Source organism: Gorilla gorilla, chromosome 1 (genome assembly GCF_029281585.2).
Source record: "Gorilla gorilla gorilla isolate KB3781 chromosome 1, NHGRI_mGorGor1-v2.1_pri, whole genome shotgun sequence".
In the NCBI taxonomy this organism is placed as follows: Eukaryota; Metazoa; Chordata; class Mammalia; order Primates; family Hominidae; genus Gorilla; species Gorilla gorilla.
Window position 1 is genome coordinate 216,421,438 of NC_073224.2, and position 20,428 is coordinate 216,441,865.

Consider the following 20,428-nt stretch of genomic DNA (forward strand, 5'->3'; position numbering starts at 1 on the left):
AAATTGTTATGCCCACTCACTTTTCACAGCCATGGGGCTCGGAAATGAAGCTGTTGCTGGGGCTGAGCAGAAAATGGAGAGGTGTCGCCTCATTCTGCTGGGAGAAGCCAGTTGTCGGGGGTCCTATTTCAGCTCAGTTAATTAATTTCCTTCCTTTTTAGTTTTCTTAATGATAATTCATTATACAAACACTGTAACCACATTAGTGAAACTTAGAATAAGCCTGGGAAATATTTGTGCACATCAGACAAATTAAGCAGCTTTTATTTTTCTTCCTCTCCTCTCCCAGGCCTGGTTTAACTACATACATAATTTTTCCATTCCTTTAGGCAGACTGTACAATTTTTTTTTTTTTGAGATGGAGTTTCACTCTTGTTGCCCAGGCTGGAGTGCAATGGCACGATCTCAGCTCACAGCAACCTCCGCCTCCCAGGTTCAAGTGATTCTTCTGCCTCAGCCTCCCGAGTAGCTGGGATTACAGGCATGTGCCTCCATGCCCAGCTAATTTTTGTATTTTTTTTTTAGTAGAGAAGGGGTTTCTTCATGTTGCTCAGGCTGGTCTCGAACTCCTGACCTCAGGTGATCCGCCCACCTCAGCCTCCCAAAGTGCTGGGATTACAGGTGTGAGCCACCATGCCCGGCCATTTTTTGTTTTTTTTTTTTTTTGAGACAGTCTCACCATGTTGCCCAGGCTGGAGTGCAGTGGCGCAATCACAGCTCACTGCAGCCTGCAACTCCTAGGCTCAAGAGATCCTCTCATCTCAGCCTCCTGAGTAGCTGGGACTATGGGCACAAATTTTTTTTTAAATATAAAACAGTATTTGAATTTTTGTCCTTAGGAACTATAAAGATTATACGTGATTTGGAAATGAGACTGTAGCAAACAATGGCCGAAGAAGAATCACCTATTCTATGCCTTCTCCTTTGTCTGGTCACTCACAAATATCCTACTATCAGCTATCATTGCAGGAAACCGAGGACCAGAGAGACCAATAGGAGAACAGGAGGGTTGTTTATTTAAGGTATGCACCGGCTCAGTGGATTCATATCTAAACAGCTGAGCATTTTAGCAAAGACGGAGCGGGGTTTTTACAAGCAGGCTTACAGAAGCAAAACAAAAGCAATTAATCAATATAGGTCACATAATCTATAGCATAGCATAACTTGTGGCCTTGCATAGCTGGCGGCCTTGTAGCTGCATTGAAAGAAAAACAAGAACTGGCTAAATACAGACATTTGTAAAACATAGTCATGCTTAAGAAGTCAGGGAAAGGAGTAATAGTAAAGGAATTTGTCTTTCTCTCTTTTTTTCCTTCAACCTTGCTCTGGAGGGGAGGGGTGTCTGGAGCCCATTCCTTTGGCCTTGGTTTCCCAAACAGCATTATCTTATAACTGTCCTTGAAGTGAGCTTGCTAGGCAGAGGAAAACCTGTTCTTTTCTTTTTAACCCTTGCCTCGCCTGTTACTTTTCTTGGAGTGAATGAATGCATATTTATTTTTAAATTTCTGCCTCACTATGATTGTTGTTGCTTGTCGCCTCCCATTATTTTTATCCATGTATTCACCATAGTCTACTTTTTCTTCTGCATAAATTCGAGACCCCTGGCTGGGCGCAGTGACTCATGCCTGTAATCCCAGTACTTTGGGAGGCCAAGGCGGGCAGATCACTTGAGGTCAGAAGTTCGAGACCAGCCTGGCCAACATGGCAAAACCCCATCTCTACTAAAAATACAAAAAATTAGCCGGGAATGGTGGTGCGTGCCTGTAATCCCAGCTACTCGGGAGGCTGAGGCATGGGAATCTCTTGAACCCAGGGGATGGAGGTTGCAGTGAGCCAAGATGGTGCCCCTGCACTCCAGCCTGGGTGACAGATTGAGACTCCATCTCAAAATAAATAAATAAAAATAAAAATAAATTCCAGACCCATTTTTCACTGATGTGCCACATCTCCAGGGCCTGGCTAGAATGCTGATATTCTGTGCCATGTCATCTTGACAGACATCACCCATTTGGTACACTTCCCTGTCCCCTGATCACCACATCTCATTTGTTGCTAGAGAAAATATTGTGCTGGAGTATTTCCTTCCATCTGTCTCATGATAAGGTCCTAACCCCCTTGTCCAAGTAACTGCATACAATTCAGGGATCTTTCAAGAACTAAACTGCTAGCTGTTTTGGACTCATGCCTTACAAACTGATGAAGTACCTGTAATACAGGTCTTTGAAACACGGTTTCTATTTTCTTTCTTTTCTTTTCTTTTCTTTTTGAGATGGAGTCTCCCTCTGTCGCCTAGGCTGGAGTGCAGTGGCACAATCTCAGCTCACTGGAACCACCATCTCCCAGGTTCAAGTGATTCCTCTGCCTCAGCCTCCGAGTAGCTGGGATTACACGTGCACGCCACCATGCCCAGCTAATTTTTGTATTTTTAGTAGAGGTGGGGTTTCACCATGTTGGCCAGGCTGGTTTTGAACTCCTGACTCAAGTGATCTGCCCACTTTGGCCTCCCAAAGTGCTGGGATTACAGGTGTGAGCCACTGCGCCCAGCTGGTTTCTATTTTCTTACGGTCTAATCTTTAGACTTTTCCTGATGCTCTAGCTCTAGTATCAACTAATATGTCACCTTTTTATTTATCTTGCTATTGTATTCTAAGCATTTTTTTATGTTCCTGAACAGTTTTCATAACAGTCATTTGCAATAACTGCGGAGTATTTCTGATTTATTCTAAAAAGGAAAGCAATGAGGAAGAGTCAGAAAGTGGTTCTCCAGGGTGGAGTCTCGTGTCTTCTCTCCCCTCTCCCACTGTAGGAATTCCAGCTTATGGTTCCTGCTTGCATTGTCTATCCCCAAGGGGCACTAGGGAGAAGCCCCACAGAAGAACTCCCAGGGCCTGTTGTGGGAGTGCAGGGGCGTGTGAATGAGGACCTCTCTTCCCCTCTCCCATGTGTCTGGTGGAGGGCTGTTCCTGGGGTCATTAATTAGTGACCAGCACTTCCAGCCAGCCTAGCTGTGGGGAAGAACTCTCTCAGACAGAGGCCCTGGGGAGCTTGCAGGAGGCAGCTCTTGGGTCCAGAGGCACTGAGAGAGTGAGCACCCAAGGGAAAGTGGGCTGAGCACAGACAATGTTCACCACAGTAACCAAAACCCACCAAATGCTGCTCTTGTGGAATTTACATGGGGTGTCGGACAACAAATATAATTGAATATAAATAAGTAAATTGGCCAGACGCAGTGGCTCACACTTGTAATCCCAACACTTTGGGAGGCCGAGGTGGGCAGATCACCTGATGTCAGGAGTTCGAGACCAGCCTGGCCAACATGGTGAAACCCCCTCTCTACTAAGAATATAAAAATTAGCTAGGCATGGTGGCACACGCCTGTAGTCCCAGCTACCCAGGAGGCTGAGGCAGGAGAATTACTTGAACCCAGGAGGTGGAGGTCGCAGTGAGCCGCCGAGATAGCACCACTGCACTCCAGCCTGGGTGACAGAGTGAGACTCTGTCTCAAAGAAAAAAAGTCAATTATGTAGTATGCTAGAAGGTGACACGTGCTATGGAATTAAAAGGAAGGCAGGGTAAGTGAGACGGGGAGTGGGGTTTGCAATTAACAAACAGATTGATTTTTTAAAACCAGTAAAAGGAATAACTATATTATGTATCATAAAAATAATGTAGCTGAATGCATTTTGGAAAAATTGGGAAAAAATCACCTTTAATCCCATCACCCTAGCTGTAACAGTGGTTAGCATTTGAGTATATTTTCTTTAGATCTGCTTTTCCTCCTATGCATTGGTTTTCTTGCGTGACTTTAGGCACAGTCCGCATCTAATTTTGTCTCCTGCTTTTTTGATTGCTATTTTAACTCAGCTCTTCTATCCCCAAGGCCCATGTGTTTCTCCTCTCCTCCTCCTAAAGTGCCTGCCGGGGAGGCTGAAGCTGATCTCTCTGTTTCTCTGGTTCCAGATGAGTACAGACAACTCCAGGAATCCAGTCTCTGTGGACTCCAGTTAGCTAAGGCCTGCCTGACAGCCAGGAGGACAGGGACCTGCTGAGAATAGTTGTTAATAATGAGCAACACAACCCATGTCACATACATGGCATGTGTTAGGCCCTTGGCAGATATCGACTTCCTTCCCTTGTATTGGTTCACTTGATGGAGGGTAGGTGAAGGTCATGACCAGCCGGCACCGCCTGGAGCTCCCTCTCCCAAGTAGCTGTGGCCCAGGTGGGCTTCCTTAGCCTCAAACCAGCTGGCCTTTTCCCAGGATGCTTTCTCCCCACCTTCCTGTCAGTACTGATGCTAGTCTACAAAGCAGTCTCATTGCCAATTTTCTTCTTTCAGGAGAGACTCTGTGGACTCCAAGTCTTCTGCCTCCTCCTCTCCAAAAAGACCATCGGTGGAAAGGTAAAGGAAACCACAGCTTTCTCCATCCCAGTGTCCTATTCAGCCTGTGTGCCCTTCTCTGTTTTTATGGAGGAAGCCCAAGGCAGAGGAAAGGAGGGAAGGAAGAAACCTCCTACATTATGTTGCCCCCATATTCTAAGACCCACACAGTCTTTCCACATTTCAGCCCTGGGGGACCCTCTGGATGTGCCTTTGATCTCTCTGTGGTCAATTCATCAATTCATCATGTATTCACTCATTTATTCATTCATCCATCCATTTAGCAAGTGTGCCCCCGAATCAGGGGTGTGGCTCCTTCCCTGGGGTGGCTGACTGGTTGCTGTTGCCCCATCACTGTCGGGGGACCAGTCTCAAGGTCCGGTTGAACCCAGTGGGGACAGAGGTCTTGAAAGCCGATACCTAGGCTGGGCACAGTGGCTCATGCCTGTAATCCCAGCACTTTGGAAGGCCGAGGCAGGCGGATCACTTGAGGTCAGGAGTTTGAGACCAGCCTGGCCAACATGGCAAAACCCCGCCTCTACTAAAAATACAAAAATTAGACAGGCATGGTGGCGGGCACCTGTAATCCCAGCTACTCGGGAGGCTAAGGCAGGAGAATCGCTTGAACCCAGGAGGCAGAGGTTGCAGTGAGCCGAGATCGCGCCACTGCAATCCAACCTGGGCAACAGAGTGAGACCCCATCTCAAAAACAAAACAAACAAAACAAAACAAAACAAAAAAAAGAAAAGAAAAAGAAAGAAAGCCTATACCTGGAGTGGGCTCTCTCTGGATTTGGGCTGAACTGGCTAGGATGTCTACCCAAAAGTAGCATAAATCATCAAGTCATTTAGTCATCAAATATTTATTGAGGGCCTATTATGTGTCAAGAACTATCCTAGGTGCCAGGGATACAGACATGCACAAAAGAGACAAAAATCCCTGCAGTGATGGGGGCCTTTATTCTAAGTAGGGGGAGACAGGTAAAGTTTAGAAGGTGACAAGTCCTGTGGAAATCAAAAGAGGAGAGGGAAGAGGATCGGGGAAGGATATTCATGGAGTTGTCAGAAAAGTCCTCATCAAGGAAGTGATCATTAGGCAAAAGCTTGAAAGAGGGATTTAGCCAAGCAGATACTGGGGTCATTCCAAGCCAAGTGCCCTGAGGTGGGGGTGTGCCTGGCAGAGTCAAGGAACAGTGAAGTGGCCGAGGGCTGGAGCAGTTTAAGCAAAGGGGAGGGTTGGGGGAATGAGTAAAGCTGGAGCTATTGGAGGGTACTGAGGGGGGGAATGATGTCACCAAATTTATCAGGATGGCTCTGGCTGCTGTGCCAGGAATGAAGGAACAGCAACACCAGCCAGGAGGCTGTTGCGGTAATTCAGGCAAGATATCATGGTGGCTTGGATCAGGGAGGTAATGGTGGAAGTGGGGTGAAGGGGTGGTTTCCGGATATATCTTGACAGGAAAGCTGACAGAACTTCCTGACAGATTGGATGTGGGGAATGAGAGAAACAGGAGTCAGGGATGAGTCCAAGATTTTTCACTTGAGCATCTGCAAGGATGGAGTTGCCATGAATTGGCATGGGGAAGACTGTGCTTATGCAAATCAGGCTTGGGGTGGAAAATCCAGAGTTCAGGTCTCAATGTGTTGGATTTGAGGCGTGTGTTAGTCATTCAGTTGGAGAAGTCAAATATGCAGTTGGATTATATGAGGCTACAACTCAGGAAGAAAGTCTCAGCTGGAAATATAAATTGCAGAGTCAAGGCCAGGTGTGGTGGCTCATGCCTGTAATCCCAGCACTTTAGGAGGCCAAGGCGGGCAGATCACTTGAAGCCAGGAGTTCGAGACCAGCCTGGCCAACATGGCAAAACCCCGTCTGTACTAAAAATACAACAGTTAGTGGGCCTGGTGGCAGGAGGCTGAGGCAAAAGAATCACTTGAACCCGGGAGGCGGAGGTTGCAATGAGCTGAGATTGCGCCATTGCACTCCAGTCTGGGGGACGGAACGAGACTCCATCTCAAAACAAAACAAAACACAACAAGACAAAACAAAACAAAAATTGTAGAGTCATTAGTGTGTAACTGACATCTGAAGAACCTGGATGAGGGCACCAAGGAAAGATTGTGGATAAAGAAGTGGATGTGAAGTGTGGTCCAAGAGAGTGGTCAGAGGTCAGAGCAGGAGAAACAGGGCCAAGGAGAGCAGGCCAGGCCAGGAAGTGGCCAAGCAGCAGATCAAGGAGAACGATTAGGGTCCATGGGCCACATTGGGTTTTGGGGCACCTTGGTAGGATGATAAGGGTGTTGGCCTCTGGGAGAGTAGGTGTGGGAGCTGCAGAATTATTTTAAGCCTAATGTATCAGTAAGATTGCCATTGGAAAGAAAAGTAGAGACACAAAAATTAGGTTGTTTAAGGTTTTATGAAGATTCAACGGGCCTAGGCTGTATTGCACACCTCCAAAATGGCAGCCAGCTCCAGCTGATGCATGGAAGCTATCTGGAGTGCTGATTGGAGAGGGAGTCTGAGGCTGTAGAAAAAGTTCTGTAGTCAATTAGCAATGTCTGATGTGGATCAGGCCTAGAAATGGTGGTTCCAGTGTCATCCTGGTTCTAGACCAGTGGATCTCAGCAGGGGTCGTTTAGAAATGTATGGAGGCGTTTTTGGTTGTCACTATGACTTGGGCCAAAGTAGGGGTAAGGTGAGAAGGAGGGGGATACTCCTGACATTTCGTGGCAGGAACCAGAGATGCCAAGTGTCCCGGAGAGTGAAGGACTCTCCTGGATAATGAAGGGTCATCCTATCCCCAGATGAAACACTGGTCACTAATGACATTCTGGGTTTGATGCTGTAATCAAAACACTCGACATTCATGTAAGGATTTGAGCCTCCAGACTCCTCTCCTGACTTTGCCTTCATGGTCTTGAAATCTCCTGGCTCCCTCCCCTAATGCATTCTTTCTCTGAAGGTCAGTCAAACAGAATCTGTTTGTCCTTCCAGAAGCTGTGCCATTTCCTGCTGGTTCAGTACTGAGGGTAGGAAACCAAAAGGGACACAAGGAAGTCTCATTAATTTTTTTTTTTTTGAGATGGAGTCTCGCTCTGTTGCCAGGCTGGAGTGCAGTGGCACGATCTCGGCTCAGTGCAACTTCCATCTCCCGGGTTCAAGTGATTCTCCTGCCTCAGCCTCCAAAGTAGCTGGGACTACAGGCACGTGCCACCATGCCCAGCTAATTTTTTGTATTTTTAGTAGAGACAGGGTTTTACCATGTTGGCCAGGATGGTCTCGATCTCTTGACCTTGTGATCCACCCTCTTCGGCCCCCCAAAGTGCTGGGATTACAGGTGTGAGCCACTGTGCCAGGCAGCAAATCTCATTAATTTGTCTCCTACCCAGACTGTTTCCTGCATGATTTACTTCTCTATTTCATTTTTCTCTTCCGTTCATTCATCCATTCATTGATTTGGCAAGCACATCTATTGAGCACTTCCTTGCAAACTCAACATTCTCTGGGGATCAAGAGCACATGCATACACTGGGTGACTAGTGGAGATCATGGCAAACTAGAAAGTATGTGCCTGTCTGAAGGGGGCAGCCACTACCCCACCGCAGCTGATTGTTGCTTTGGGGAAATGCAGGTCCAGGGTGCCATGTCTTCCAATTTTTTAAAGAAAAGCCAGACACCTAGATTTTCATATGGAACTCCCTGACACCACCTTTTTTGAGACAGGATCTCACCCAGGCTGGAGTGCAGTGGTATAAACAGGGCTCACTGCAGCCTCAACCTCCTGGGCTCAAGCAATCCTCCTGCTTCAGCCTCCCGTGTAGCTAGGACCACAGGTGCACGCCACCACACCCAGCTAACTTAAAAAAAATTTTTTTTGTAGAGATAGAGTCTCACTTTGTTGCCCAGGCTGGTCTCGAACTCCTGGGCTCAAGAAATCCTCCTGCCTCAACCACCCAAAGTGCTGGGATTACAGGTGTGAGCCACCGCGCCTGGCCAAAACTCCAAATTTTCAATATCAGCAACATATTCACATTTTTCTAAGACACAATAGGGAGACAAAACATATTTGTAGCCCACCCATTTTTGACCTGTAAGGCCAGGCAAAGGTTGAAACTCATCACCTCTTCCTTCTTAGGGCTAACCATGAGTGCAGAGGCAGACACCAAAATGCATGTTTTTAAAAAGGGGTAGGTATAAAACACCGTGGGAACATAGGAAGCATGTCTCAATATGACTATAAAAGTCAAAGGAGGCTTCGTGGAAGAGAAAGTATTTGAGCTGAGAATGGAAAGTCTAATAGGAGGAATTTGGGAGGCAAGTCAGGAGAGTCATTTCAAGCAGAAAGAAATGGCACACGCAAAGGTGTGGAAGTGGGAGTGAGCACGATGCTCTGGGAACTGTAGCTGGAGTACCAGGAAGCAGACCACGAAGGATACCATGGTGACAGGGGAGAAAGTTGACTATTCTCAGTTGTCCTTTTACCTGGCTATCAGAATGATTTGCCATTTGCAGAGCATGCTCGCTGATGCAGTAACTGAAATGCCCTCGAGGTGGCGCACAGAAGCAGCGGGCCCGGCCTCCAGATGCCTCTACTCAGACCTGGGGCAGGAGGATTTTCTAAGGACTGGTGCGGTGCGGGCACATCCGGGGAGCAGAAGGAAGCTGTTGATAAATCCAACCTCCCACCCCAGCCGATGATGCCCTCTCTGCAGTTTGGCTCAGTTCCCAGGCGTGTGCATTGAAAGCAAAATGAGTGTGGCTGCCTGAAATGCTGCCCAGACACGAATTCCAGCCAGCCAGCCAGCTCCTAACCGGGGAGGCGGGACCAGGGCTGGGTGTGCCCTGCCAGGAAGGTGGGAAGAAATGCTCCAAACAGCCTAGTCTTGCTCAGGTAGGAGGACTCTGGAAACCTCTCTTTTAAAGACACAGTTGATGTGTTGAAAAGAATTTGGAAGGGCGACAGGCAGGTTCGTGGTCTGACTATACCCTTTGCTAGTTGGATGGATAACTTGGGACAGTAACTTGGATGGATAATTCAGTTCAGCTCTCTGAGCTTCAATCTATTGATCTGTAAAATGGAGACAATTATGAACCCCTTTCAAGGTCATTGTGAGGATTAAATGAGGTAATGAAATACCCAGCACTGTTCCCAAACCATGTAAATGCTCAATAAATACATAATACTTTGTAATAATACTCACATGAAACCTGGTTATCTATGTAAACTGCCTAATACTTTGTCACTTAGTTGCTTGCATCTTCCCCATAAGATGGGTACTATTGTTATTCCGATTTTACGTGTGAAAAAAACTGAGGCACCTAGGGGTTAAGGAACTCACCCAAGGTCACATAGCTGCAAAGTGTTGGTATCAGGCTGTGAACCTGGGAGTTTGGCTCCAGAGCCTAGGTTCTTAAAAAGTAAACCAACTCAGTGCAGTCGTTTCAAAAACGACCACCATTATTACTGTCATTCGTTGGGGCTCCTTCAAAGCAGCATGCTGCAGGCTCCCCTGACAGTTTTCCTGTGGTGAGTCATAGCTGTTGAGAATGTGCAATGGCACAGACAGGTCAGTGAGGCACCATCCCAGCTGCAGGAGATGGTGTTGCCTGGGTCCTGGGAGGCTGGCTTTGAGAGAGATCCCTCTCGTACTCCCAGAGAGAGAGAGATCCCTCTCTTAGGCCCAGAAAGTGGGGCCACTGTCCTTCCAAAGAGGACCTTCCTCTTTCCACATTTCAGCCCTGGGGGACCCTCTGGGTGTGCCTTTCATCTCTCTGTGGTCAATTCCTCAATTCATCATGTATTCATTCATTTATTCATTCATCCATCCATTTAGCAATGATGTATCAAGTGTCCACCTAGAGCACTGTTACAGGAGCTGGAATGCAGTGGTGAACCCGTGACAGGGTCCCAATACTCTGGAGCCTGTAATCTGGAGATGGAGGCAGACGATGTTTATAAACACATAAACAAGTTAATCATACACTTGGATAAGTGCTGTAAAAGAGAGAAATCAGGTGATGTGCTAGAGAATTACAGGGCGGGGACCATCAGCCTCAGCTGAGGTGGTGAGGGAAGGCCTCCCTCATGCAAGCTGAGACCTGGAGGAGGAAGAGCATTCCAGGAAGGAAGACCAGCCTGTGCAAAGGCCCGGCAGTGGGAGGGATGGGTATGTTTAAGGAACAGAAAGAAGCAGTGCTGTGGAGGCCTTCCGTAAACCATGCGGAGAGCATGGCATGAGATTACATCAGAAAGTGGGTAGGGGCAGGACGTGCAGGGGCTGGGAGGCTGTGGTGAGCTTTTGGTTTTGTTTTTGTTTGTTTTTTTGGAAACACAGTCTCACTCGGTCGCTCAGGCTGATGTGCAATGGCATGATCTCGGCTCACTACAGCCTCCACCTCCTGGGTTCAAGCGATTCTTGTGCCTCAGCCTTTTGAGTAGCTGGGATTACAGGCGTGCGCCACCATACCCAGCTAATTTGTATATGTTTAGTACAGACAGTGTTTCGCCATGTTGGCCAGGCTGGTCTCGAACTCCTGACCAAAGTGATCCTCCCACCTCGATCTGCCAAAGTGCTGGGACTTTAGGCATGAGCCACTGCACCCGGCCGGGAGTTTTACTTTATGCTAAAAATAATTGGAAGCTGTTACACCACCAGTCCTCAACCTTTTTGGCACCAGGGACTGGTTTCATAGAAGACGGTTTTTCCATGGACCAGGGCTTGTAGGGGATGGTTTCAAGACGAAACTGTACTGTTCCACCTCTGATCATCAGGCATTAGATTCTCGTAAGGAGCGTGCAACCTAGATCCCTCACATGCGCAGTTCACAACAGGGCCCACCTCCTGATGTGTGGCCTGGTTCCTAACAGGCCACAGACTGGTACCAGTCCGTGGCCCCAGGGGGTGGGAACCCCTGTGTTGGAGGGTTAGAAACAGGGGAGTGACTTGATCCGCTGTGAATTTTTGAAAAGTCCCTCTGGCGGCTCTTTGGCAAATGGATTATAGTGGGGGAAGAGGACACAGGGAAACCGGTTTTGGGGCTATTGTGACTGTTCAGGTGGGAACCCTGTGACCAGGATCAGGCTTGGGGGCAGGAACATCCGTTTTGGTTGCCAACAGCCCCACTAGTTCACGCCCTGTCCAGCCTTTCCTCACCCAAACCTCCTGCTGCAATCTGACTCCAGGAGAAATCTGCTTGGATCTCAGCTTCCCTGTCCCTCCACCATGCTGCCAGACAACCCAGTTGTCAGGCAGGGTCGGGTAGAATTAAGGCTAGATTAATCTAGGACAGTAAGTTTCAAACTGCATTAAAAATAAATAAAAGCTAGGAAATGAATCCCTTTGGACAAAATTTTTAGAAATTCAAAATGTAAACTTTACAAGAACAGAGTTTACCATCCCCGGCCCATCTCGCCGGTATGCACGGAGGCACTTTTGAGGAACCTCAAATCTCTAGAGAACGCAAAAATCCCAAAGGTCCGGGGGTCTGGGGTGAAAGAGGAGATCCAAGGTCAGGCCAAACAGCAAGAGGTGGGGGACAGGGAGGTCACCAGCAGAGTCCACACTGAGCTGTGCCCAGCAGGCTGTTGGATGGGATTCTCTGGTAACTCCAGGTTGTTGATCCTGAGAAGCCTGGGCTACTCAGTCAGCCTCACTCTCAGACACAACTCCCTGGGCCTGAGAGACTTTGTCAGAAGTCCAGAATCCTCTTCTTCCTGAAAGGAAGTAGCATGTCCACAGCCTGAAAGTGAACATGAGAAGCAGCTGTGGATCCAGGCCTCGGGGCTGCCTGGTGCAGCTGCCCAGGCTGTGCACTGTATAATTACAGGAGGTACCAAGCTACTAATGTAAATGGTGCCTCCTGGAGTGAGGAAATGCAGCAGCTCTCTGGGCGCTTCCACAAGGGCTCAGTTTGGTAAGACCCTCGAGTGGGTCTTAATTTCACTCCAGGAGGGGACCTTAATTTTTTCAACTCTGATGAGTCCACTTTTTTCTCAGCAGAGATATAGGGGCTGGCTGGCAGATTCTGATGGGTTATTGAAAAAGGAGGTGAGAAGAGCAGAGGAATGAAGACAGAGGCTTCCTGACTTCCTGGCTCCTACCCTAAAGAATAGTGCAAAAACATCTTGGGAGGGAGGGAGCTGTGCAACTATCACAAAGTCATGCCAGGCACAGTGGCTCATGCCTGTAATCCCAGCACATTGGGAGGCCAAGGCGAATGGATCACTTGAGGCCAGGAGTTTGAGTCCAGCCTGAGCAACATATTGAGACCCCCATTTCTACAAAAAAAAAAAAAAAAAAAAAAAAAATAGCCTGGTGTGGCGGCATCTGCCTGTAGTCAGTCCTAGCTACTTGGGAGGCTGAGGCAGGAGGATTGTTTGAGCCCAGGAGTTCGAGATTGCAGTGAGCTATGATTGACACACTTCACTTCTTCAAGGCTCCATTCCATCGTCTGTAAAATGGGCCCAGTAATTTGTGACTTTTAGGGTTATCAAAAAGAATAAACAGCAGACCAGTGGTAAATGGTGGCTTTTGTTTTACCATCCTTAACAAACCCCAGAGTCTGGTTAGATCCTTTCTCTCCAACTCCCTCTCCTTACAAGCTCCCTCACCCTCACGCTCCAGCTGCATTGAGCCCTTTGACATTGCCCATGCAAACCTTGGCCTTCTACACTTCCATGCATTTCTGCCAAGAATGCATTTTTTGGCCGGGCACAGTAGCTCATGCCTGTAATCCCAACATTTTGGGAGGCCAAGGCAGGTAGATCACCTGAAGTCAGGGGTTCAAGACCAGCCTGGCCAACATGGCAAAACCCCATCTCTACTAAAAATACAAAAATTAGCTGGGCGTGGTGGTGCACGCCTGTAATCCCAGCTACTAGGGAGGCTGAGGCAGGAGAATCACTTGAATCCGGGAGGTGGAGGTTACAGTGAGCCAAGATTGTGCCACTGCACTCCAGCCTGGCAGCCTGGATGACAGAGTGAGACTCCTTCTCAAAAAAAAAAAAAGGTTTCTCACATCACAAAAGTAGATATATTCTGTATAGAAGATTTAGCAAATAGGCATAAGCAAACGAAGAAAATGAAAATCTCCTATCATTCCATCTCAGAGAGATAATTGCTATTAACATGGTATTATGGGCTGAATGTTTGTGACCCCCTAAAATTCATATGTTGAAATCCCAAACCCCATTGTGACTGTATTTGGGGATAGGGCCTTCATTAAGGTTAAATGAGGTCATAAGGGTGGAGCCCTGATCCAATAGGATTAGTGTCCCTATGAGAAGAGACACCATGTGAATACAATGAGAAGATTGCCATTCACAAGCAAAGAGAGAGCCCTCATCAGAAAGCAAATTGGCCAGCAACTTGATTTTGGGCTTCCCAGCCTCCAGAACCATGAGAAATAAATTTCTGCTAGTGAAGCCTCCCAGTCTGATATTTTGTTATGACAGCTTGAGCCACATAGTTAGCCTTCTAAATGTCTGTGCACATATGGATATATATATATATATATATATATATATATATATATATATATAAACAAAACCTGAATGAGATAATTCTTAGATAATACATCATAGATTATAGCATAGGTGTTGGTTGGGTGTGGTGGCTCACACCTGTAATCCCAGCACTTTGGGAGGCCAAGGCAGATGGATTGCTTGAGTCCAGGAGTTTTAGATCAGCCTGGGCAACATGGTGAGATCCCATCTCTGCAAAAAAAGGTAAAAATTAGCCAGGCATGATGGCGTGCTCCTGTGGTCCCAGCTCCTTGGAGGCTAAGGTGGGAGGATTGCCTGAGCCCAGGAGGTCAAGGCTGTAGTGAGCCATGACTGCACCACTGCACTCCAGCCTGGGTGACAGAGAGAGAGAGAGACCCTGTCTCAAAAAATAAAATAAATTAATAAAAAGAGCATAGGTGTTGGAATTAGACAGATGTGGATTCAAATCCTGGTGGTGTATAGCCTTAGGCAAATCTCAGTGGTGTACCTCTCTGGATTTATTTCCTCGTCTTAAAATAGAGATGATGAGAGTATCTACCTCCTGGGACTGCTATGAAGATTAAATTGGAAAATTCTTTTAAAGTGCCTGGCACAGTTCTAGCATCTAGCAAAGCCAGCCCTTTTAAATGGTGGTAGATAGTCACTATTCACTAGACTGTAAGCCCCTTAAGGGAAGGAGCTTTGCTGACTTATCTGCATTATCCTTTGTTCTTGGCAAGCGCCTGGAGAATAGGTTTGTAATAAATATTTAGTGAATGAGTGAATAAACAGTTCATACATTTAGGAGAGCATAGATAGAAAGCAGCTAGCACAGTGCCTAATCAATTGCATATAATTATTGGTGGTGTTACACTGTTCTATAATGAGTAACGCACAGTGGCTGGTTAAGAGCCGACTGCCTGGGTTTGAATTCTGTTTCTACTGGTTCGTCGATGTGTTATCTGAGCCAAGTGCACCTTTAGATACATCTTTCTCTACCATGCACTTTAAAATGCGTCTCTCGAATGGAGATGAGAATAGTATCAACCTCATGGGGTTGTCACGAGGATTAAATGAGATGATCCATGTCAAGTGCCTAAAATAGTACCTACCTCATGAGGTTGTTATGAGGATTATAGGAGATCATCCATCAAGACATCTAGAATGCTGCTCAATAAATGCTTTACTCTCTTAATGTCAAATGTCTGTTACTGATTGTCATCCTCAGATCAAACAGCAGCAAATCAAAAGTGGAGAGCCCCAAAACACCTAGCAGCCCCTTGACCCCCACGTTTGCCTCTTCCATGTGTCTCCTGGCCCCCTGCTATCTCACAGGGGACTCTGTCCGGGACAAGTGTGTGGAGATGCTGTCAGCAGCCCTGAAGGCGGACGGTGAGAGAGCCTGGGCTAGGGATGAGGGAGGGAAGGAGTCCCTTTTCCCAATCTCACTGAGGGCAGATGAAATTCAGTCTTTCTCAGCACCCCAAGGGATGGTACAGGAACACTCTAGTCCCAGGTACAAGCAGGCTTCACTGCCTACGTTGTGTCTGGCTGATACCTGTATTTCTCGAATCTCTTTTAGATGATTACAAGGACTATGGAGTCAACTGTGACAAGATGGCATCAGAAATCGAAGATCATATCCTTGAACTGTGCCGGGGCTGTGGGTGTCTGCACCGTCTAGCAGCACCCATCCAAGGTGCAAGCGAGCTGGGAGAGTGAGGAAGGAGAGGAAGGGCTCCGGGAACAGCCCCTGCTCTGCCCCTGAACCAGAGTTCTTAATTCTATCTAACATTCATTATTATTTTACACCTGCCAGCAAAACTTGAAAATGAGCAGTACCTCATTCAGTGTTGATAACAACCCCACAGTAGGTTCCCTGATTTATCCAATTTCGTGGGTGAAGTCACTGAGACTCAGAGAGGTCAAATCATTTCCCAAAGCCCATACAGCTAACAGTAGTAGCAGAGATGGGATCTGAACCCAGAAAGTGTGACCCTGGAACCTGGAGGCTCAGCGGCTGTGCCAGCTAGGCTGTGTAATAGCGTGCCTCAGTTGGCCAAGTCGTTACTTCCAGGAACAGACTAGATTGAGAGGTCAGCATTTCCCATGCTCAGCCTTTTCCCTTCTCCCATCGTCTGATGTTAACAGCTCCCCTTTTTTTTTTTTTTTTTTTTTGAGACGGAGTTTCACTCCTGTTGCCCAGGCTGGAGTGCAATGGCGCAATCTCGACTCACTGCAACCTACAACTTCTGGGTTCAAGCGATTCTCCTGCCTCAGCCTCTCAAGTAGCTGGAATTACAGGCATGCACCATCACACCTGGTTAATTTTGTACTTTTAGTAGAGATGGGGTTTCACGATGTTGGTCAGGCTGGTCTTGAACTCCTGACCTCAGGTGATGCACCCCCCCCCCCTTTGCATCCCAAAGTGCTGGGATTACAGGTGTGAGCCATCACACCCAGCGCCCTGCCCTCCGTTTTTTTACTCCCAAATATATATCAAGCACTGCAATGGCCAATTGACACTTCCTACCTCTGTTAGCTCTCACAGCATTCTCTGTGAGGCAGGGACTGTTCCCATTTTACAGATGAGGAGTCTGAGGCTCAGAACTGTCAAAGCAGGACTGGAGACTTTGTCTTTGGATTCCATGTACTGAATCCTTTCCATGTGCCCCCTGCTCCCCAACTTCTCACCTGAAAGGGGCCTTGTGTAGACAGGAGAGGTGACCACCACTGGGATGTATTCATAGATCTGTTGCACCAAAAGGTGTTTGGCTTGGGAGAAAAAAAATCCCACCCCACTAGGCCCCCACTGAATGAAAACATGGAGCTTCTTTTATTAGAGACAAAGGTTTGCATGGTATTGGAGTGGGGAGACAGTCAGGGGACAGGAAGTCTAAGTGTCACACCGAGGTGTGAGCGACCCTTTTGAGGGCTCCTGGGTTCTACCTGCGGAGTTCAGCAGGGTCTGTTGAGGAGAGCCAGGGGCCAATCTGCAGACGACAAATTTGCGTTTCCATCTCCTTCCTGTGGCCTACCCTAATTCCCTCCAACTTATTTTCTGGTGGTTTCTCTCTACTCTCATTTAATGATTAATCAGCAATACCTCAACAAGTCTGGAGCCATTCAGCACCTCAAAAAGTAAATTTTCATCATTTCCTGTTAATCCAGGAAGGCAGAACACAAGGTATCAGAACTATCACGAGTTTCATCTTCATTTTCTCCTGAACAGTCATCCCTCCAAGCAGGTCCTTTCCACCTTTAAGCCCAGTTTGAAACAACAGCAGATGGTCCAGTACAAAGTTCCACTCCCAGCCTTTCCTCCATCCACTGAAAGTTCCTTTTTTTTTTGAGATGGAATCTTGCTCTGTTGCCCAGGCTGGAGTGCAGTGGCATGATCTCAGCTCACTGCAACCTCTGCCTTCTGGGTTCAAGTGATTCTGCTGCCTCAGCCTCCCAAGTAGCTGGGATTACAGGTGCCTGCCACCACACCTGGCTAATTTTGTTGTATTTTTTGTAGACATGGGGTTTCACCATGTTGGCCAGGCTGGTCTTGAACTCCTGACCTCAGGTGATCCTCCCTCCTCAGCCTCGTAAAATGCTGGGATTACAGGCGTGAGCCACCACCCCCAGCCTGAATGTCCCTCTTCTAAAGGAGAGGAAATCAAAGCTGCATCAAACACTTTAGCTCTTTGTTCTTAGCCAGCTGGATGTCAGGGGGAGGGTACATTTGGGGGCTTGACTGCTCTGTGTCCTAAAATAGATCTGTCCTCTTTGGAGTGGCCCTGTGCTAACAATGCAGCCAAAAGTTCCTCTGAGGGGCCGGTGCCCCTGGTCTGCTCTCCGCCTCGTCCCCTCTGTGGCCTTGGGACATGGAGACGGAGTCAGAAAGAGGCTGGTGAAAGTATCGCCAGCCCTGCTGGCTCCGCATATCAATACGCCCCAGGAATCCCAAGTGGTACATTTTAAAACACATTTTTTGGCTTTCACATGCATTGTGGCATATTCTTTGCTTTTCACACTTTTATTGTACAAACAACATTAAAACAATAACAGAAAAAAGAAAGAATACCACCTCCCCTCCCACCACTTCTAGCAAGTCATCTGTTTTCATTTTTCCACATTCTCCGCAGTCTCTTTATTGTATATGGCTTTTCCCAGCAACAGCTTTGTCTTCCTGATCTTCTTTGGCTCAGGAGACCAAGAAAATGAGGCTGTGTTCCCCGAGCTCCTCCAGAGGGTGGAGGGAGTAGGAGGCTCAGAAGCCTGCCTAGGATGCAGTGTTTGGACAGAAACTCTGTGGTTGGTGGCCAGGGATGACTTCCTGCCGGGTGAGTGGAGAGAGTTACCGTCAGGAGGGGTCTGGCTTCCAGCCCTGTCTCTGCCGGGAATTTGCCTGGTGGCCTTGAGCAAGGTCCTACACCCTTTCTAAGCCCCAGCTGCCTCATCTGTTAATGGGAGAAGTAACTCTGACCAGCAATTCCCAGCGTGGGTTCCATGGGATGGTAACAGGTCTTGTAGGGGAAAGGACAGAGGGGAAGGGGACTCTATAATCAAATTTATTGGGAACACCAGATTAAACAAAGCTCAGTGGTTTCTTTTTTGCAATACTTCCTAGAGCCTTAAGCATGTGGCTCTTAATCTTTTCCTCTGACAGCTGGACTCACAACCTCCAGGGGCCCTTCCACACTAGAAGTTATCCGCATCCTTGTCATCATCTTAGCAGCCCATACATGTTGAGCATTTGATATATCCCAGACACCACACTAGTGCATCACGTGGCTTAGCTCACAGAATCCTTGTATTTTATAAATAAGGAAACTCAGGCGTGTAGAGGTTGTGTGACTCACCTGAGGTCACACAAGAGGCTCAGACAAACCCAGGGTCCTGGTGTCCCTGACACTATAGTGCTTGCTATGATCTGATCTTACCCCAGAAGCTATTTTCTTTCTCTGCTACTTGGCTGACCACAAATGCCCAAGAGACATCCCCACTTGGAGAGTCAGAGATCACAAAAGAGGGGCCCAACTCCTGTAGAAGTCCAAGGAGAGGAAGAAAGGGTTCTGGAGCTCTCAGGCGTCAGGGCCAGGGCTGCACCCTTCTGTGCCCCTCCATGAATGGCTGGCCGGCCCTTGACTGTGTCACATATCTACCAAGAGCTCAAGAGCACGGACATGAAGTACCGGAACCGCGTGCGCAGCCGCATAAGCAACCTCAAGGACCCCAGGAACCCCGGCCTGCGGCGGAATGTGCTCAGTGGGGCCATCTCCGCAGGGCTTATAGCCAAGATGACGGCAGAGGTGAGAGCAGGGCATCTGCATGGTGAGGCAGGAAGCCAGGTCCCCCTAGCCCTGCCTAGTGCAGAGGGTCAGTGGCTCATGACTCATCAGCAATGAGCCAGGGAGCTTTTCCAACCAGCCTCATCTCAGCCTCCCCACCGGGCTCTGGACTAGCAGGATACTGAACACAGCTAATAGGTTCTAAGTGCTGTGCTAAGTGTGTTCAGCGAATTGGCCAAGTTTATGTTCACACCAACTGAGATAGAAAGGTGTATTGTCCCCATTCTACAGATGAGGATCCTGAGGCTCAGAGGAGTAAACGAATTTGCCCATGCACACAGCTAGAAAGAGTTGAAGCCAGGAGGCAAGCTGTCTGGCCCCAGAGCTAGATTGTGTGGCATGTGTGGGGGCTGTACGTGTGGAGTGCGTGTCTATGTGGTACGTATGATGTGTGAGGTGTGTAGAGGGTATCTGTGGGGTGTGTGTGTGGTGTGTATATGTGGAGTGCGTGTGTGGTATGTATGTGCGTGTATGTATGGAGCATGTGCGTATGGTATATATTAGGGATCCCTAACCCTCAGGCCACCAGCTGGTACCTGTTGGGAACCAGGACACACAACAGGAGGTGAGCAGTGGGCGAGTGAGCGAAGCTTCATCTGTATTTACAGCCCCTCCCCATCACTCGCATTACTGCCTGAGCTCCGCCTCCTGTCAGATCAGTGACGGCATTAGATTCTCACAGGAGCACGAACCCTATTGTGAACTGCGCATGCAAGGAAACCAAGTTGCACGCTTCTCATGAGAATCTAATGCCTGATGATGTGTCACTGTCTCCCAGCACCCCAAGTGGGAACCATCTAGTTGCAGGAAAACAAGGGATCTCAGGGCTCCCACTAATTCTACATTATGGTGAGTTGGATAATTATTTCATTATATATATCACAGTGTAATAATAATAGAAATAAAGTGCACAATAAATGTAACGTACTTGAATCATCCTGAAACCATCCCCCACCCTGTCCATGGAAAAACTGTCTTCCAGGAAACCAGTCCCTGGTGCCAAAAATGTTGGGGACCACTGGTATATATGATGTGTGGAGTGTGGGGGCTGTGTATGTGTGGAGTGGGTGTGTGTGTGGTGTGTATGATGTGTGAGGTGTGTTTGGTGTATAGTATATGTGTGTGGCATGTATGATGTGTGGAGTGTGTGTGTCTGATGTGTGGAGTGTGTGTGGCGTGTATGATGTGTGGAATGTGTGTGTATGATGTATGGAGTGTGAGTGT

The 20,428-nt window shown here is 47.8% G+C and overlaps 1 protein-coding gene across 3 annotated transcripts in view; it reads left to right on the plus strand.

The window, feature by feature from the left end:
• The window catches only part of TCEA3 (transcription elongation factor A3), a 45,848-nt gene that overhangs the window by 12,048 nt on the left and 13,372 nt on the right, over nt 1-20,428 (plus strand). For all 3 annotated transcript variants that reach the window (XM_063701854.1, XM_063701856.1, XM_063701857.1), the window contains 4 exons: nt 4,340-4,402; nt 15,094-15,257; nt 15,448-15,503; nt 19,010-19,165. In XM_063701854.1, the coding sequence (XP_063557924.1) occupies nt 4,340-4,402; nt 15,094-15,257; nt 15,448-15,503; nt 19,010-19,165 (439 nt within the window). The remainder of the gene's footprint in view (nt 1-4,339; nt 4,403-15,093; nt 15,258-15,447; nt 15,504-19,009; nt 19,166-20,428) is intronic.